This window comes from Sylvia atricapilla, chromosome 2 (genome assembly GCF_009819655.1).
Source record: "Sylvia atricapilla isolate bSylAtr1 chromosome 2, bSylAtr1.pri, whole genome shotgun sequence".
In the NCBI taxonomy this organism is placed as follows: Eukaryota; Metazoa; Chordata; class Aves; order Passeriformes; family Sylviidae; genus Sylvia; species Sylvia atricapilla.
The window spans coordinates 8,995,138-9,009,418 of NC_089141.1; the positions used below are offsets into that span (position 1 = coordinate 8,995,138).

The 14,281-nt window shown below is 53.5% G+C and overlaps 1 protein-coding gene across 1 annotated transcript in view; it reads right to left on the bottom strand.

Annotated features, from left to right (window-relative positions):
• SLCO2B1 (solute carrier organic anion transporter family member 2B1) overlaps positions 1 to 10,364 on the bottom strand; it is a 31,645-nt gene extending 21,281 nt beyond the window's left edge. Inside the window, exons 1-2 of the mRNA XM_066340755.1 lie at positions 10,287 to 10,364; positions 1,803 to 1,892 (exon numbers count right to left, since the gene is read on the bottom strand). Of these exons, the coding sequence (XP_066196852.1) occupies positions 1,803 to 1,892; positions 10,287 to 10,364 (168 nt within the window). The remainder of the gene's footprint in view (positions 1 to 1,802; positions 1,893 to 10,286) is intronic.
• Between the last annotated feature and the right edge of the window lie 3,917 nt (positions 10,365 to 14,281).

Consider the following 14,281-nt stretch of genomic DNA (forward strand, 5'->3'; position numbering starts at 1 on the left):
CCACTCTCTTTCCATGTGTTTGGGACATTCTGGATGCTATTTTAAGAGATGGTTTTGCGCCTTAGCACGTGACAAAGGCACACTGGGCTGTGTTAATGACAAATGGGGCTGGGAGGAAACAGCTGGAACCAATTTGGCTGGGCCTGTAGTTGGAAGGGAGCTCAAAGCCCATCCAGTGCCACTCCTGCCATGGGCAGGGACACCTTCCACTGTCCCAGGTGGCCCCAAGTCCCATCCAACCTGGCCTTGGACACTGCCAGGGATCCAGGGGCAGCCACAGCTTCTCTGGGCATCCTGCGCCAGGGCCTGCCCACCCTCATAGCCAGGAATTCCTTCCCAATATCCCATCTAAACCATAATGCTCCTTGGAACCAAACAGGGCAGTTTATAGTCATGTCCCTTAGTTACATTTTAACATGTGGTAAGTGGTTTTTCTGACACGTTCTCTGGAGATATAAATACACAAAAAAACTGCAGTGTTGTGATTTTTGGTGCTTCAGCCACTTCAAACACATCCAACCATATTGTGCAATGGTTTTGTGCCTCTGCAAGAACCATTTGAACCCTGGGCTGGAAGTTTTGTTTTCTGAGGAAGTCATTTAGAAACCGGACAGGGTGGCCTAACTTCTTGAAAAAAAAAAACCCCAAGAGATGAGGGGAAAACAGCCTGTACTGAGGATAATTGTGACTTTGGTGACAAGAGCTTCCTCCACATCTGCTCATGGCAGAGGTTGCAACAAGAGGGTCTTTAAGCTCCCCCCGATTATCTCCTCAAGGAAAGATCAGCGGGGCTGTGTTTGCAAAGATAACCTTGCTGGCAAGTAAAGAAAAACCAACCAAACCCCAGCAGATAAAAACCACCTGAATGGGCTGAAGACTAGACTGGGGAAGAAAGCTCAGCACATCGTTCTGTGTCTCCAGCTCTGGTAGCCTCTGCCTCAGTGACTCTCCTTCTGCCACACGGGATGATTAAATGCACCAGCATTTGTAGAAAAACCCTCAAACCACCAAATCCTCCCCACAAAAGTGTCAGAGAAATCTCAAGCCTTTAGGACCGACTGTCATCTTTTGCTCTCTCGCCTGGTGAGATTCTCTAATGAGCGAGGTAATTGGCTTCCAACTACACTGAATGTAGTAATAAACTGATGTTAAGGCTGCCACTACTGATAAAAAGGAATTATTGAGGCAGAAGGGAACAAAGCAGATGTTGCAAGACAGAGAGAGCCGTTTCAGGTACAGCCTGTGGTTCTGCAGAGCTTCAAAAACACTCCCCTGGAGGGGGTGCACCAAATCCAGGAGGACACAAGACTTCTAAGAAAGGCTTCACACTGACAAAGCCAGGACTAGATGGGATCTTGGGAAGGAATTCCTGGCTGGGAGGGTGGTGGGGCCCTGGCACAGGGTGACCAGAGAAGCTGTGGCTGCCCTTGGATCCCTGGAAGTGTCCAAAGCCAGGCTGGACAGGGCTTGGAGCACCCTGGGATAGTGCAAGGTGTCCCTGCCCAGGGCAGAGGTGGGGTGGATGGGCTTTTGGGTCCCTCCAACCCCTCCTCTGATTCTCTGGAGTTAAATCCTGCAGGAGCTGGGACTTGAGCTTGCATTGAAACGTTGCTGCCCCGCCACTGGCTTTGGAATGGAGACAACTCCACACCAAAGGCACCTTTGCCATGGGAAACACAGGGAGCATTTTCCAAATACTCTTGGTACCCAGAGATCCTCTCCATGCCCTCTGCAGGAGGCTGAACTGCTCCTTCCCAGGCCAGCAGTCCCAGGGGGTGTTGGGGAAAGCGGGAGGCATTTACCTTGATGCTGAGAAAGGGGCTCCTGCAGAGCGTTTTCTGGGCTGCATCCGGGTGGCTGCTCCTTGGAGCCCTGCTTGTCATTCTGTCAGCCTGTCAAAGATAAATCATTCAGCACAATGCTCAGTGCCTGTGCCTGAATTCCCCCGTGCTCAGCTGGCAAAATCCTGTCCTGCTCTGCAAACACCCCCACAGCAGGCACACGGTGTCCCAAGGAATTGCTAATTCCTCCCAGGTTTCCTTGGCTTCAGTTCTGCAAAGCGACAAAGCAGCCTGCAAAATGTTAAACCCCAGACGCCTGGGTGGTGAAACGCGGCTCAACAGAGCCAAGGACAACATTGTTAAACATTACTGGGGTCGGCGTGACGTCCTTATCAATGGCCTCTGTTGTGATGGGGCACAGGGCACCCTCAGCTGGCAGCAGACACAGGACGGGGAGAGCAGCTACAAAGCTGATGGCTGTGCTGCCATCCAGAGGTACCTCGGCTGCCTGGAGAAAGGGGAATTGGAGGCTATCAGTGGGCTGCAGAAGTGGGCTTCAGAGGGACCTCAGTGGGCTCAGAAGTGGCTTTCCAGGGGGATCTCAGCGGGCTGCAGGACCACATGAAGCTCAAGTGGATGCAAAGTCCTGTCCCCTGACCAGAGCCCAGCCTCTGCACCCCTTTGGATGGAAGGATTCCCTCCAGGGGCAGCAGCTCCTGCTGCACAAGGGGAGCTCAGCAAACCCTTCCCCATCCCTGCCGGGCTGGGCTCTGCTGGGTTCAGGCGCTGCTTTCCTGCGCATCCCATCTTCACCGGCGCTGTTGCTGCCTCTCCCCTGGAAGAGCCCCATCCTCTCTCGCTTTGGGACTCGCAGCCACCACTAAAATGCAACCCTGCAAAGCAATTTCAATGGTGGGAAGCCAAGACCTCCTTCCCTGCCCGCAGGGCTCCTTCCCCTCTCTTTGGCCGCTCGGTCCCTCCTCCCCAGGGACCGGTGATGTCTTTGTTGGGTTTCAGTACCAGGCTTCCTGCTCAGGAAGCTGCATTGTTCGGAGGCACGTTAAACCCATTAGGCTTTAACTTGTTGTTCAGCGCACTCTAATAGATGTTTTCATCTCCGCGGCAAATGGGGTGAAAGGCTTCCCATTATTACTTTGTGTAATTCTATTTCCCCCATGATGAGAAGCAAAGGAGCGAGGACCCGCAGCCTCAAACAAATTAACAAACGCGGGGGCTGATGTAACTTCTAGCAGGAGGGGACTGCCCAAACCGTGGTGTTTATAAACCCTCGGCACAGTGCACGGGCGAGGTGAATTCCAGAGGGGACCTGCACGAGTTCCGAGCGCCACAGCAGCCTCTGCAAACAGCAATTGCTGCCCTCAGCCCCGCTCCAGGAGATATTGCTACAAGCCCAGGATGGGATCAATAAAGTGAATGTGATCATAAATGAAAGCAGGTAGGATCCTCTGGCCCTGGGCACCTGCCTAGCTGCAGCCCATGGCATCCTGATCAATTATTATTGATTATTATTGATTATTAATGATTATTAGTGACAGTCCCTGCCTTTGCTGTGCAGTCCCAAGGAAGCTCAGGGGGGCCACAGGGCGGAGAAAAAGGCTGGAAAACCAAAGACAGGAAATCCAAAGGAACCCGAGCCTGGATTTGCAGGGATGGGAATGCTCATGAGGCTGCAGGCTCCATGTCCTGGTTAACTGTGCTAATGTCTTTGTCCCTTGTTACACCTGCAAAGCACAAATCCATGGGTGTGCAGCAGGACTCTGGTCTCCCTGCCCATCCTTTCCACTCTCTCCTTTTCATGGGTGGAAGAGGGAGAGTGGCTGAACCCTCGGTGCAATTCTCAGCAGAGATCTGAAACACCACAGAGTTTGCCAGCAGATCCAGCTGAGGATAAATCCAGTGCCCTCAGATCCCACCCAAACCCAGTGCCCTCAGATCCCATCCCACCCATACCCTGCACCCTCAGATCCCACTCATCCACAGCAGAAAAGTGTTTTGATCCAGTAGAAAGGACAAAGTGCACATCAGATAAAAATCCAGGTAAGACTTAATTGATTAAAAAAAAAGGCATGACGACAGCAGCAGGTTAAGATCAATATGATTCCTGTTGGCTTTGCTGGATGGAGCCCAGCCGTGGCAGCATCCTCTGGGAGTGGCATTGCCTGGGCACGAGCCAAGCCAGCTTTTCCATCCTGGACAGCTCCGCGTGGAAAGGAGAAATTCTTGGTGCCAAACACTGCTCTCTTGGGGCTCCCAGGGGTGTGAAATGCCTTTGTTATTGACACACTGGAGCTGGCAGGCTGGTGTGGGGTTGGTGGCACTTGGGGTGGCACCGGGGTGGCAGGGAGCACTGTCACTGTCCCTGACACAGCCCGTGGAAACCAGCCCTGTGCCCTCAGAAAGCAGAGCATGGTGTGTTTGTGTGCCTGCAAGTGAACCCTCCAAGGAAGCTGCTCCCAAAGACCCAGGAGAGGCTTTCCCTACTCAGCAGGTGCATTTGGGAGCCAGGGAGGTGACCAGGCTTCCCCTTAGGGTCACTTCTGATGTGGGCAAAGCAGGGGACCCCGAGCTGCAGCCACCTCACAGCCGCGGTTTCACTCCAGTGAAGGGGATGGAGGGATGGATGGCTGCTCGGTGTGCTGCAGATCCATCAGCTGCTGTTTTTCCTCCAGCTACAGGTGCAGATTTGTCCTCAAAGGCCAGTTTTCTCCTCACTTCTGTCCTGGGTCACTGCATCCCTTGGAAAGGCCTGGCATGGCAAACCCTGGGTGCAGTGGGCACGGGGAGCTCAGCTCTGTCTCACACCAAATGATGCCACTAAAATTATGCCAGTGATCCCAGTCTGGCCTGCTTGACACCTCCTCCTGCTCCCAGGGGCTGCAGGGAGCTGCAGGCTGGGGAATAACTCCATCTTGTGCAGAGAATCCCAGACTGCTTTGGATTGGGAGGGACCTTAAAACTCAACCAGTGCCACCCCTGCCATGGGCAGGGACACCTTCCACTGTCCCAGGGTGCTCCAAGCCCCAGTGTCCAGCCTGGCCTTGGGCACTTCCAGGGATCCAGGGGCAGCCACAGCTTCTCTGGGCACCCTGTGCCAGGGCCTCAGCACCCTCCCAGCCAGGAATTCCTTCCCAAGATCCCACCTGACCCTGGCCCCTGGCAGTGGGAATCCTTTCCTTGTGTCACTGCCTGTATCTGAGATAATCTCTCAAACCATTTGGAGCACTGATTAATGTGCTCCACTTGTCCCAAGGCTGCCTTTTCTGTCAGCAGAGCAGCAGAAATGCCCCAAACCCTGTGTGGGACCTGCAGCACCGTCCTGGCTGTTACAGCAGTGGTCTGGGCTGGGTGCCACTCACCCTGTCCCATTCCCCAGGCTGTGACTCCATCCAACGCCTTCATCAATAGCTGAGCATGGAGAGGCACAGGCTGGGCTCAGCAGAGCATGAGTAAATAACAGCCAATGTAACACAGCAAATTAAACCCCAGCAGGGGACTCCAAATGCCAGCAGATATTCTCTAATCTGTCTTCCTTCTGCTGAATAATTTTCCCTCGCTGGCAGCAAGGCTGGAATGGTGTTAGGGTGTGTATTTATAAGTGTGCCTGGGGTGAAGGGAAAGCTGGCTCAGAAAATGTGGGTGCAGATATTTTATGATACAGCAGAAGGAAAAGGCAGTGGATGCACATCATGCCCTCCCTGGAAAAGGACAGAGGGAATGAAAAGAGATGTGCCCAAGAGCTGTTGCTATCTTGCACCAAGTGGCAAAAAGAAAGCAAAAATGAGATCGGCCCAGTTCAGTGACTGTGTAATGAGAAATGGGCTGCAGATGGCAAGTCCCAGAAATCTTACAAGAAGTTAGAATAGGAAAATGTTATTGGAAGTTAAAAATTAAAAGGAAAAAGGAAAACTTGTGTTGAAACACATGACATGCAAGCACGGGCAATGAGGGAGAGGCTCCAGACCTGCCCTGGTGCCCCTCTGCTTTGGGAAGAATGAAACCTTGCTCCCCGTATGTGTGCTGAGGTCTCCCAAAGCTCCCTGCCTCTCCCTGGCAGCCCCTCCCAGGGCTGGAACCCTCCCTGGAAGGATCCTCAGCTGCTCCAGCACTGCAGGATGTGGTGAAGAACTTGGAGCTCACCTGGCAGTACCAAAGCAGAGATGGGAACTCTCCTATCACTCCCAGGGATGGGGCAGCCACAGCCTCCCTGGGCATCCTGTGCCAGGGCCTGCCCACCCTCACAGGCAGGAATTCCTTCCCTAGATCCCATCTAACCCTGCCCTCTGGCAGTGGGAAGCCATTCCCTGTGTCCTGTCCCTCCAGCCCTTGTCCCCAGTCCCTCTCCAGCACTCCTGGAGCCCCTTTAGGCCCTGGCAGGGGCTCTGAGCTCTCCCTGGAGCCTTCTCCTCTCCAGGTGAGCACCCCCAGCTCTCCCAGCCTGTCCCCAGAGCAGAGGGGCTCCAGCCCTGCAGCAGCTCCGGGGTCTCCTCTGGATTCTCTCCAGCAGCTCCAGGTCCTTGTGCTGCTGGCCCAGGGCTGGGGCAGCTCTGCAGGTGGGGTCTCACCTGAGCACAGGGGCAGAATCCCCCTGCCCTGCTGCCCACGCTGGGGGATCAGCCCAGGGTTGGGGATTTCTGGGCTGGAGCATGTCCAGCCTCTCAGACACCTGCAGACCCACATCCTCCTCCCAGGGCTGCTCTCCATCCACCACCATCCTTCCATCCCTCTCTCCCTGCAGGGAGGCAGAGCCCATCACACCTGGTGTGACTTTTCCTTCAGAGCGGGAAGTGCCCTGGAGCAGCCGTGGCCATGAGTGAGGAGGGAAGAATCCAAGAGCCTCTGGCTGAGGGAGATGGCTCTGCAGTTACATAAGCAGCCAAGCTGGGATTGCATAATTCCATGAATCACTCACTTGGCTTTGCTTTCCAAGGCTGCTCAGGGCAGTGGAGCTGTCGGGGTCTGCTGCCACCCCTCTGAGACCCCCTCCTCAGCCTCTGCCCTGCTGCTCCCCAGGCTGTGGGCTGCATCCCTCTCTGTGCACCCATTAAACTGCTCCTGCCCTCCTTCCTCCCCCGTCACCTGTGGCTTTGTGCTGTGGCCCAAGGGTTTGTAACGTTTACCCAACTGAGATCTCCCGGCTCTGCCAGTTTTACTCCTCCCCTGCGAGGTTTGACGCAGTATTTTGAGTACAAAAGTCACCCCTGTGTTCTGGATGGAGCCAGGTGCTGAACATCCACCCCCTGCCCTGCGATGGACAGATGTGGCTGTGCTGCAGAAGAGCCTTGTCTTGTGTCCTCAGAGGGGATTTTCTATTCTAGCACCACCTCCTCTGTGTTTGGCAGGGAAACTCTTCCTGCTTCATCAGCTCCAACACCTGGATAGGAGTTAAAAGTGCTGAATGAAGGATGAAGAGCCTGATTCCAGCAGGAATCTGCCTTTCCACAGGCTGCAGGCTGTGCTTGGCTCTATGGACAAACACCTGCCAAGAGAAGCCTGAGGGGAAATGATCCCAAACCACAGTTTCCCCGATTTGGGGTTTCAGATACCATAAATACCTTCCTGATGTTTTCTCCCCCTCTGTACTTCACTGCTGCTTGGACAGGCATGAAGACTGAGAAAAACAGATTTTTTTTTTGCTGAGTCCTACTGAAAGCTGTGAGGGCTTGCAGTGCAAGGAGCAGCTGGAGGAAACGGGCAGAGCCAGAGTGGCTCCAGAGACACAGACACCTCCGGTGAGAAAAACAGAATTTTGAAGGGGAAGCTGTTGCAAAACAAGGAGCAGGAGCCACTGCAACAGCCCTGTGCCTTGAACACACATCCTGAGTGGAAACCCCAGCAGTTCCCTGGAGCTGAGCCCTTCTGCAGCAAACCAGAGCTTGTTTGCTATGTATTATCTATAACTTCTGAAGAAGAAGTCCCAAAAAACCCAGATTGTCCATCTGTACTCATGGTCTGCCCAGGACCACAGACCTGCTCCTCATGCTGAGTATTCCATGAGGAGCAGCTAAACACCAACCCTGAACATTTATTTCCAAGGGCAGCTCTTTACTGCCTCCACACTAACCCAGGGATGAGCAACTAGAATACCCCCAAATTTTGGAGGTGGCCAGTAAAATTTGCTTCACCAGGAGCTGGGAATGACGCTGGCCACCTGCAAGCAAAAGGGATGGATGGAGGAGCAGGAGCAGGAGCTGCTGCCAGGAAAAGGAACTGAGTAGAGCTTAGGAGAAGTGAGAAAATTCCTTAGCCAGCACGGGAGGAGGTGTTGTGAACAGCAGAGGAAACGCTGTGAGTGGGAGAGAACTGGTGACATCTCTGGGTGACGGACAAGGAGCAAGTGCTGGAGTGAAGCCCCAGTCCAGGGCAGCTGGTGAGGGCTGGAGATGGCAGAGGAAAAGGAGGAAATGCTGGTATTTTAGGCAGCAAGGGGAACTGCTCAATGTCCTCCTTCCATTATTTAACATTAGTGGACTGCACTGTCATCTGTACACTGGGAGGGACCAAGAAAGCCCAGTGAAAATGGAGATTATCTTCTGGAAGTGCCCTGACCTGCAGCCGGAGCCACAGCTATCCGCAGCCAAGCTGCTGACAGCAACAAGCCCTTTCCTGCATCCCTGGGCATGATCTTGGCCGGCGGTTTCTTCAGCCATGCACTCACTATCAAATTTCCCTGGATAACATCTCAGAGCCGTGCGGTGTTTCAATCATGTCTCAAGCCAGGAATTCCCCTCCCCACCTCTGTGTCTCCCACACTGCCTCCATTTCCTTAGAAAATCACTTTTTTTTTCCAAAGCCTGGGGGGTCAATGACAGGTGCTGAGGTGGGAAATGAAGCTCCCAAGCCATCCCTCAAATCCACATGCAGCCACGTTGTGGCTGAAGATCCTCAATATCTGATCTCCCTCCAGGCAGGCAGATGAGATGTGGCAGGTCCAGGACAGAGCACAGTGCAGAGCAGCACCCCAGTGAAGCACTGGGAGCAGACTGGGAGCCAGGAACCGCAGAGGAAGGGGGCTGGGATCTAACTGTGACAGACAAGGGCCCCAGAGAGCGCTGGACTGGTGTAGGGGAGGCAGGAGGCCAAGCAGTCCTGCAGGGTTCAGGGGTTTGGGTGAGCCAGGACGAGGCATTGCGGAGCCTGGAAATGCCACCTGTGCCCAGCAGGACGGCTGGAACAACACAGGGCCACTGGAAAAGCAGAAGGAGACACCAAGAGAGAGGAGAGTGTGTTGTAAAACAGTAACAAGCAGGAGGCTGGCAAGGCACCAGGGCTCTCACACCCTCCTTGGGCTCCTCAGGAGCCCCTCAGAAGCTTTGAGGGAACTGGCCAAAGCAGGGGGGAGCTCTGGATGGGCTTCCAAGGTGAGGGGAGAACGTTGCTCAGGCTGCACAGCTCAGCACTTACTGAAAGTTTTGGGTTGCAGGGACCTTAAAGCCCATCTAGTGCCATGGGCAGGGACACCTTCTGCTGTCCCAGGCTGCTCCAAGCCCTGTCCAGCCTGGCCTTGGACACTGCCAGGGCTCCAGGGGCAGCCACCATTTTTGGCACCTGCAGTGCCATTCCCTCCTGACACAGGAGCTGCCCATCCAGGATTATCCCTGCCCTTGGTACCCATCTCCAGAGGGGTGGAATCACAGGGCTGCAGCAGCCGCCCCCCAGGATGGGACATGTGCCCAGCAGACCTGTCCCATTGTCCCCATGCCCAGCAGGGACACCACAGCTGCACCTGACACAAGCACCCAAGGGTGGCCAATCCCACCCCAAACTTCAAGCCCGTGTTCCAGGGAGCACAGGCTGTTCCCACGGCTGACTCCCGAGGGATAAGCCCAGCCCAAAGGCTCCAAGGGACACAGCATCTCCTCCACTTGCAGCACCCAGCAGAAACCAAGCAGCATGCTGCTCCCAGACCCCTGCAGCCGAGGAAAAGCTCAGCGGGGGCAGGCACAGTCAGCAGCTCAGCCCTGAGCACAGAGTTTTCCATGGCTCTAGGGCTGTGTGGATCAGTTCTCCCCCCAAGCAGAGCCCTCCTGGAGAGGTCTGGCTCGCCCTGTGGCAGGTCAGACCACGGCATCGGCCTCGCATCTTTTCCAAGGTCTGGGCTGGAAAGAGCCATGGCTGTTATAGAAGTGAAACCGTAACAGAAACACACCGGGGCAGCTTCAGGCATTGGGAAAACTGGGAAAATTCCCTGCGACGGGAGAAATCAGTGAGGCTGCCTCACCGGGAAAAAAAAGACCCTCAAATAAATAAGCACAAGCAGAGAGGAAGGGCCAGAACACAGGTACAGAAGGCTGCCACAGAACAGGTGTGGAGTCACTCCTCGCTTTTCCCCCAGGCAGCTGCTTCTGAGCCCCAGAGGATGCAGGACTCTTGCAAAAGCAGCCGGGAATCAGCAGCGTGAGAAATTTCTCCTTCCCCACAGCCCGAGCCCGGCCCCGGAGCCATCCTCAGCGTACCCCGGCGGCGGGCGGGCGCTGCCAGACTCACCATTGCGGGGCTCTCCCGGCGCTCACCCCGCTGGCTCCGGCAGCCAAAGTTTCCCTCCGCCAGGAGCGCTGGGGCCATTCGCTGCTTTTCCTGTCCGGGCTGGAGGTGGGGATGGGCGCGGGGTGTGTGGACTGAGGAGGTGGGGCTTCGCCTCAACTAAAATCCAGAGCACAGTCAACTTTTGCAACCGCTTTCAATAGGATTTTTTAAATTTTTGTGTTTTCTTTTTTTTTTTTTCCCTGAAGCTGCAATCCCGAAATGACAGAGCCGTGCGGTTTGCTGAGCCAGGGCTTTGCGAACTCCCTGCCCAATCCAAGTCCAAACCGGCCTTGGCTTTGCCTCCGTGCCCCGGCTCCAGTCCCCTCTCCCCTCCCTGCAAGGGTCCCATTCCTCCAGGGCAGCTTCCTTGCATTCATTTCTTCTTCAATTTGCTTTATCTGCAGTTTTTTTTTCTGTAAATTTTGAAGCTGTGGTATAAGACTGGGATTTAAGAAAGGGAAACTTTGTTTATATAACCCTGCACTATTTCTTTTCAGTCTCCCCAGAACTCTCTTGCTCTGAGCACTGAGGCTTTTCCAGACGAGAACTGCAGGAGTTAACAAACAGGCAGCTCCAGCCAACGCTGCCCTCTGGCAGTGAGAAGCCATTCCCTGTGTCCTGTCCCTCCATCCCTTGTCCCCAGTCCCTCTCCAGCTCTCCTGGAGCCCCTTTAGGCCCTGGCAGGGGCTCTGAGCTCTCCCTGGAGCCTTCTCCTCTCCAGGTGAGCGCCCCCAACTCTGCCAGCAGACAGCTGTACAAACACAGGCAAGCTTTGCCAGGGCAAATTCACACTTGGATTTCATAAAGCTGCAGCTTGGAGAGCAGGACGGCTGCAGAGTCCTGCCCAAGGAATATAAGGGATGGAGGGAGAGGGAAAGGGAGAGGGAGAGCACTCTCTGTTCTCTTTTCATCCCAGAAGCCACATCAGCTGCTGGGTATCCCAGCTCTGGCTGGGATATCTCCCCTCTCCAGGTCGTGGTGCAGCAGAGGCAGAGAAATGCTCAGCGACCTTTTCCTCCTGCAACAAGACCTTTTCTTGTTGGGCTTTGGCCGATGGGACAATCCACAGGACACGCTGGGCAGAGGGACTTGATGTTCCAAAGGGAAGATCATCTGCTTCCTCTGCGCCAGCTCATTACATAATAATTAAACAACCCCTTTACTAGCTCTGGCAGCACACAAGTATTTGGCTGAGCAGGGGACAGCCACACTAACGTGTCCCAAAGCACTTTGCACCCCAAGTGACCCCGAGCAGCGCTGCCACTGCAGAGAAAAAGAAAGTTTATCAGCTCCACCGGCTCTGCAGTGTGGCATTATTAGACGGAAACAAATATGATGATTATTATTATTTTGTGAGTGCACAGCTCCTTCCTTCCCGGGGGGCTGTGCACAGACCGCGCCCCAGGACCCCCAGGCTGGGCTTGTTTTGGGGCTGGGAGGGCAGAGCTGCTTGGGACGGGCAATAACCCAGGGGAGAGGAGACTGCAGCGGAACGTGAGACAGACACCTCGAACACACGGGACCCTCACGCCTGCAGAGCGCCAGGGAAAGGGATATCCAGGAATGGAGAAACCGGACCTCACGCTGCGATATTCCACGAAAGAAGAGCACCATCTATTGACTCTCCCTCGCTCCTCGCTGCTTTGAGCCCGCACGAGTTCCGCAGCTCCTCCGGCTGCTCCTCCGCCCCACGGCCGGGGCTGGCCACAGCTCCCTTGTCCCGCTGGCCGGACTGTCCCAGCTCCGGGACACCCCCAAAGGATGCTCGTCCATCCAAGGCCAGGCTGCACAGGGCTCGGAGCCGCCTGGGGTGGTCGAAGTGTCCCTGCCCATCACAGGGAGGTGGAACCCCTTCAGCCCGGCCCATCTGGGATCCTCAAAAGCCCGCGGAGTGTCCGGAGCTGGACAGCGTTTGTCCCGGTGCCTCCAGAGCTGTGTCCTGCCTGCTGCTGCCGCCGATTTCTGCTCCTTCAGCTTTTAGGTCACGGGGGCTTTGGCCTCCAAATACTGGGATGTGCAGGCTCCTAGTGCCTCCCCAAAAGGAGAACTCCTGATAAAAGCAAGCACTGAAGCCTGTCGTGCTCGGTCAGGTGAGGGGGCTGAAAGCCCTGCAGGATGTGCAGGAAGGAGAATGCCTTGGAACACTCGGGAGCAGTGTGCAGGAAACAAGAGCAGCATTCACCTGTGCTGAGAGGTTGTAAAACCTCATGTGCCTGAGATTAGAGATGTGCACAGATGGAGAAACCAAGGCTTCCAGCCTGGAAAAGGCCACATTAGGAATCCCCTAATAGCCCAGGTTTTGCTACTCATTCCAGCTCTGCTCTTGGCTTAAGACTGGGGTTGGGAAGGAGCAGGTCAGTGTCCTGCACGGGAAATGGGATGTGTGGCCATTTGTGGGGCTGGGGCTGATCCTTTCCAGGAAAAAATCAGCTGGATTAGGGCTGGGATTTCACATCTGAGCTCTGCTGATGTCTCAGCTGAAAGTTGGGATGTAAATGTTTGGAATTCTGCAGAGATTGTTTGCAGAGCTGGGGTTTAAACGGGGCGGCTGGTGGGAATCAGCTGCCCTACCTCTATGTATTTTGGGGTTGCCTTCTGAATCCTTGCTTGGATCCTGCCTTTTAATGTCTGTATTCGTAATGCCTGTGGAGGACAACAGGAAAGGGTCGTCTGCTTTGGGGACTTCAGTCAGAATCAAAGGGAATAATTTGTCCTCTCTGCTTAATGAAAAATCCCAAACTACCACCGAAGGAGATGCAACCAGGATGTGTCAGATTCTGCGAAGCAGTAACTGGGAAATCACAGGATTTCCACAGATTTCCACATCAAGAAAAGATTTTCCATTATTTTCTTAACAAGAAAAACAAAAACAAAACCAAAAACAAGCAAGAAAAAAAAAAAAAAAAAAAAAAAAAAGAGGGGGGAGATTTTTGTTTTTGTTGTTGTTGTTGTTTTGTGGAAATTTATCACGATTTAATTTTTTAATGCAAAAGTGGCTGTCCCATTCCTAGAATTGTTCCAGGCCGGCTTGGATGAGGCTTGGAGCAGCCTGGTCTAGTGGAAGGTGTCCCTGTCCGTTCCATTCCAGTTGGGAACCACAGATGGCAGCACGACCCTGGCAATTGTTGCCTCGCTGCTCCTACGGGAGCGCAAATCCGTCCAAACTCCTTGCCTTAAAACCTCCCGGAGAAACCCAGCGGGAAAGTGAATTTAAATTATTTGTAGAAAAATTAGGGCAAAAGAAAAGGCGAAGTGTTACGTCCTGCATTGAGATGTGCCTAAAGGCATTTAAGGACTTTTTAAATATTAAATGTGCTATTAGTTCAAGGAGCTTCTGTTGCTTATGTCTAAAGGAGAAGAAGTTCTAAAATTCTGAAGAAAAGGTTTGCTGTTACCCATTTTACACAGCAGCACTTCCAGCTCTGAGCTGATGCCGTGAAACGCTGCCTACAAAGAGCCAGTGGAGATAAAATAGATGTTAATTATTATAACATAGATGTTGAATTGTGCCGTTATTCTGCCGAGAAGCTGCAGTGGGATCTGTCATCCTAATGCTGTGCCAGATTAATTGAGTGTATTTAAAGAGAACGAAGAAGTTCCAAGCTGATATTTATTTGCTTACGTGGATAAAACACTTGTCAACCCAGCGACACACAGGGGCTGGCAGGAACGTAGAATTTATCTGTTATCCATCAGTTAAAAAAACCCCCGAACTTGTTAGTTCACATCAATGTGGCAATTCTTCTTTCCCATAATGTTACAGAAAATACTATTATCTTGTAACAGAGCTCTTCAAATACCCTCAGTAATAAAAGTGCTTTGAGGGTTAGTAATTTGATTGAAAAATTACAAGCTAGACTGGAAAACAACTTTTTGTTTGAACGATATGTGGGAAAGTCTTTGTTCTTGAGGTATTAAAATGCAAATGTTAAAAGCAAGAGGGTACTGGTGTCATA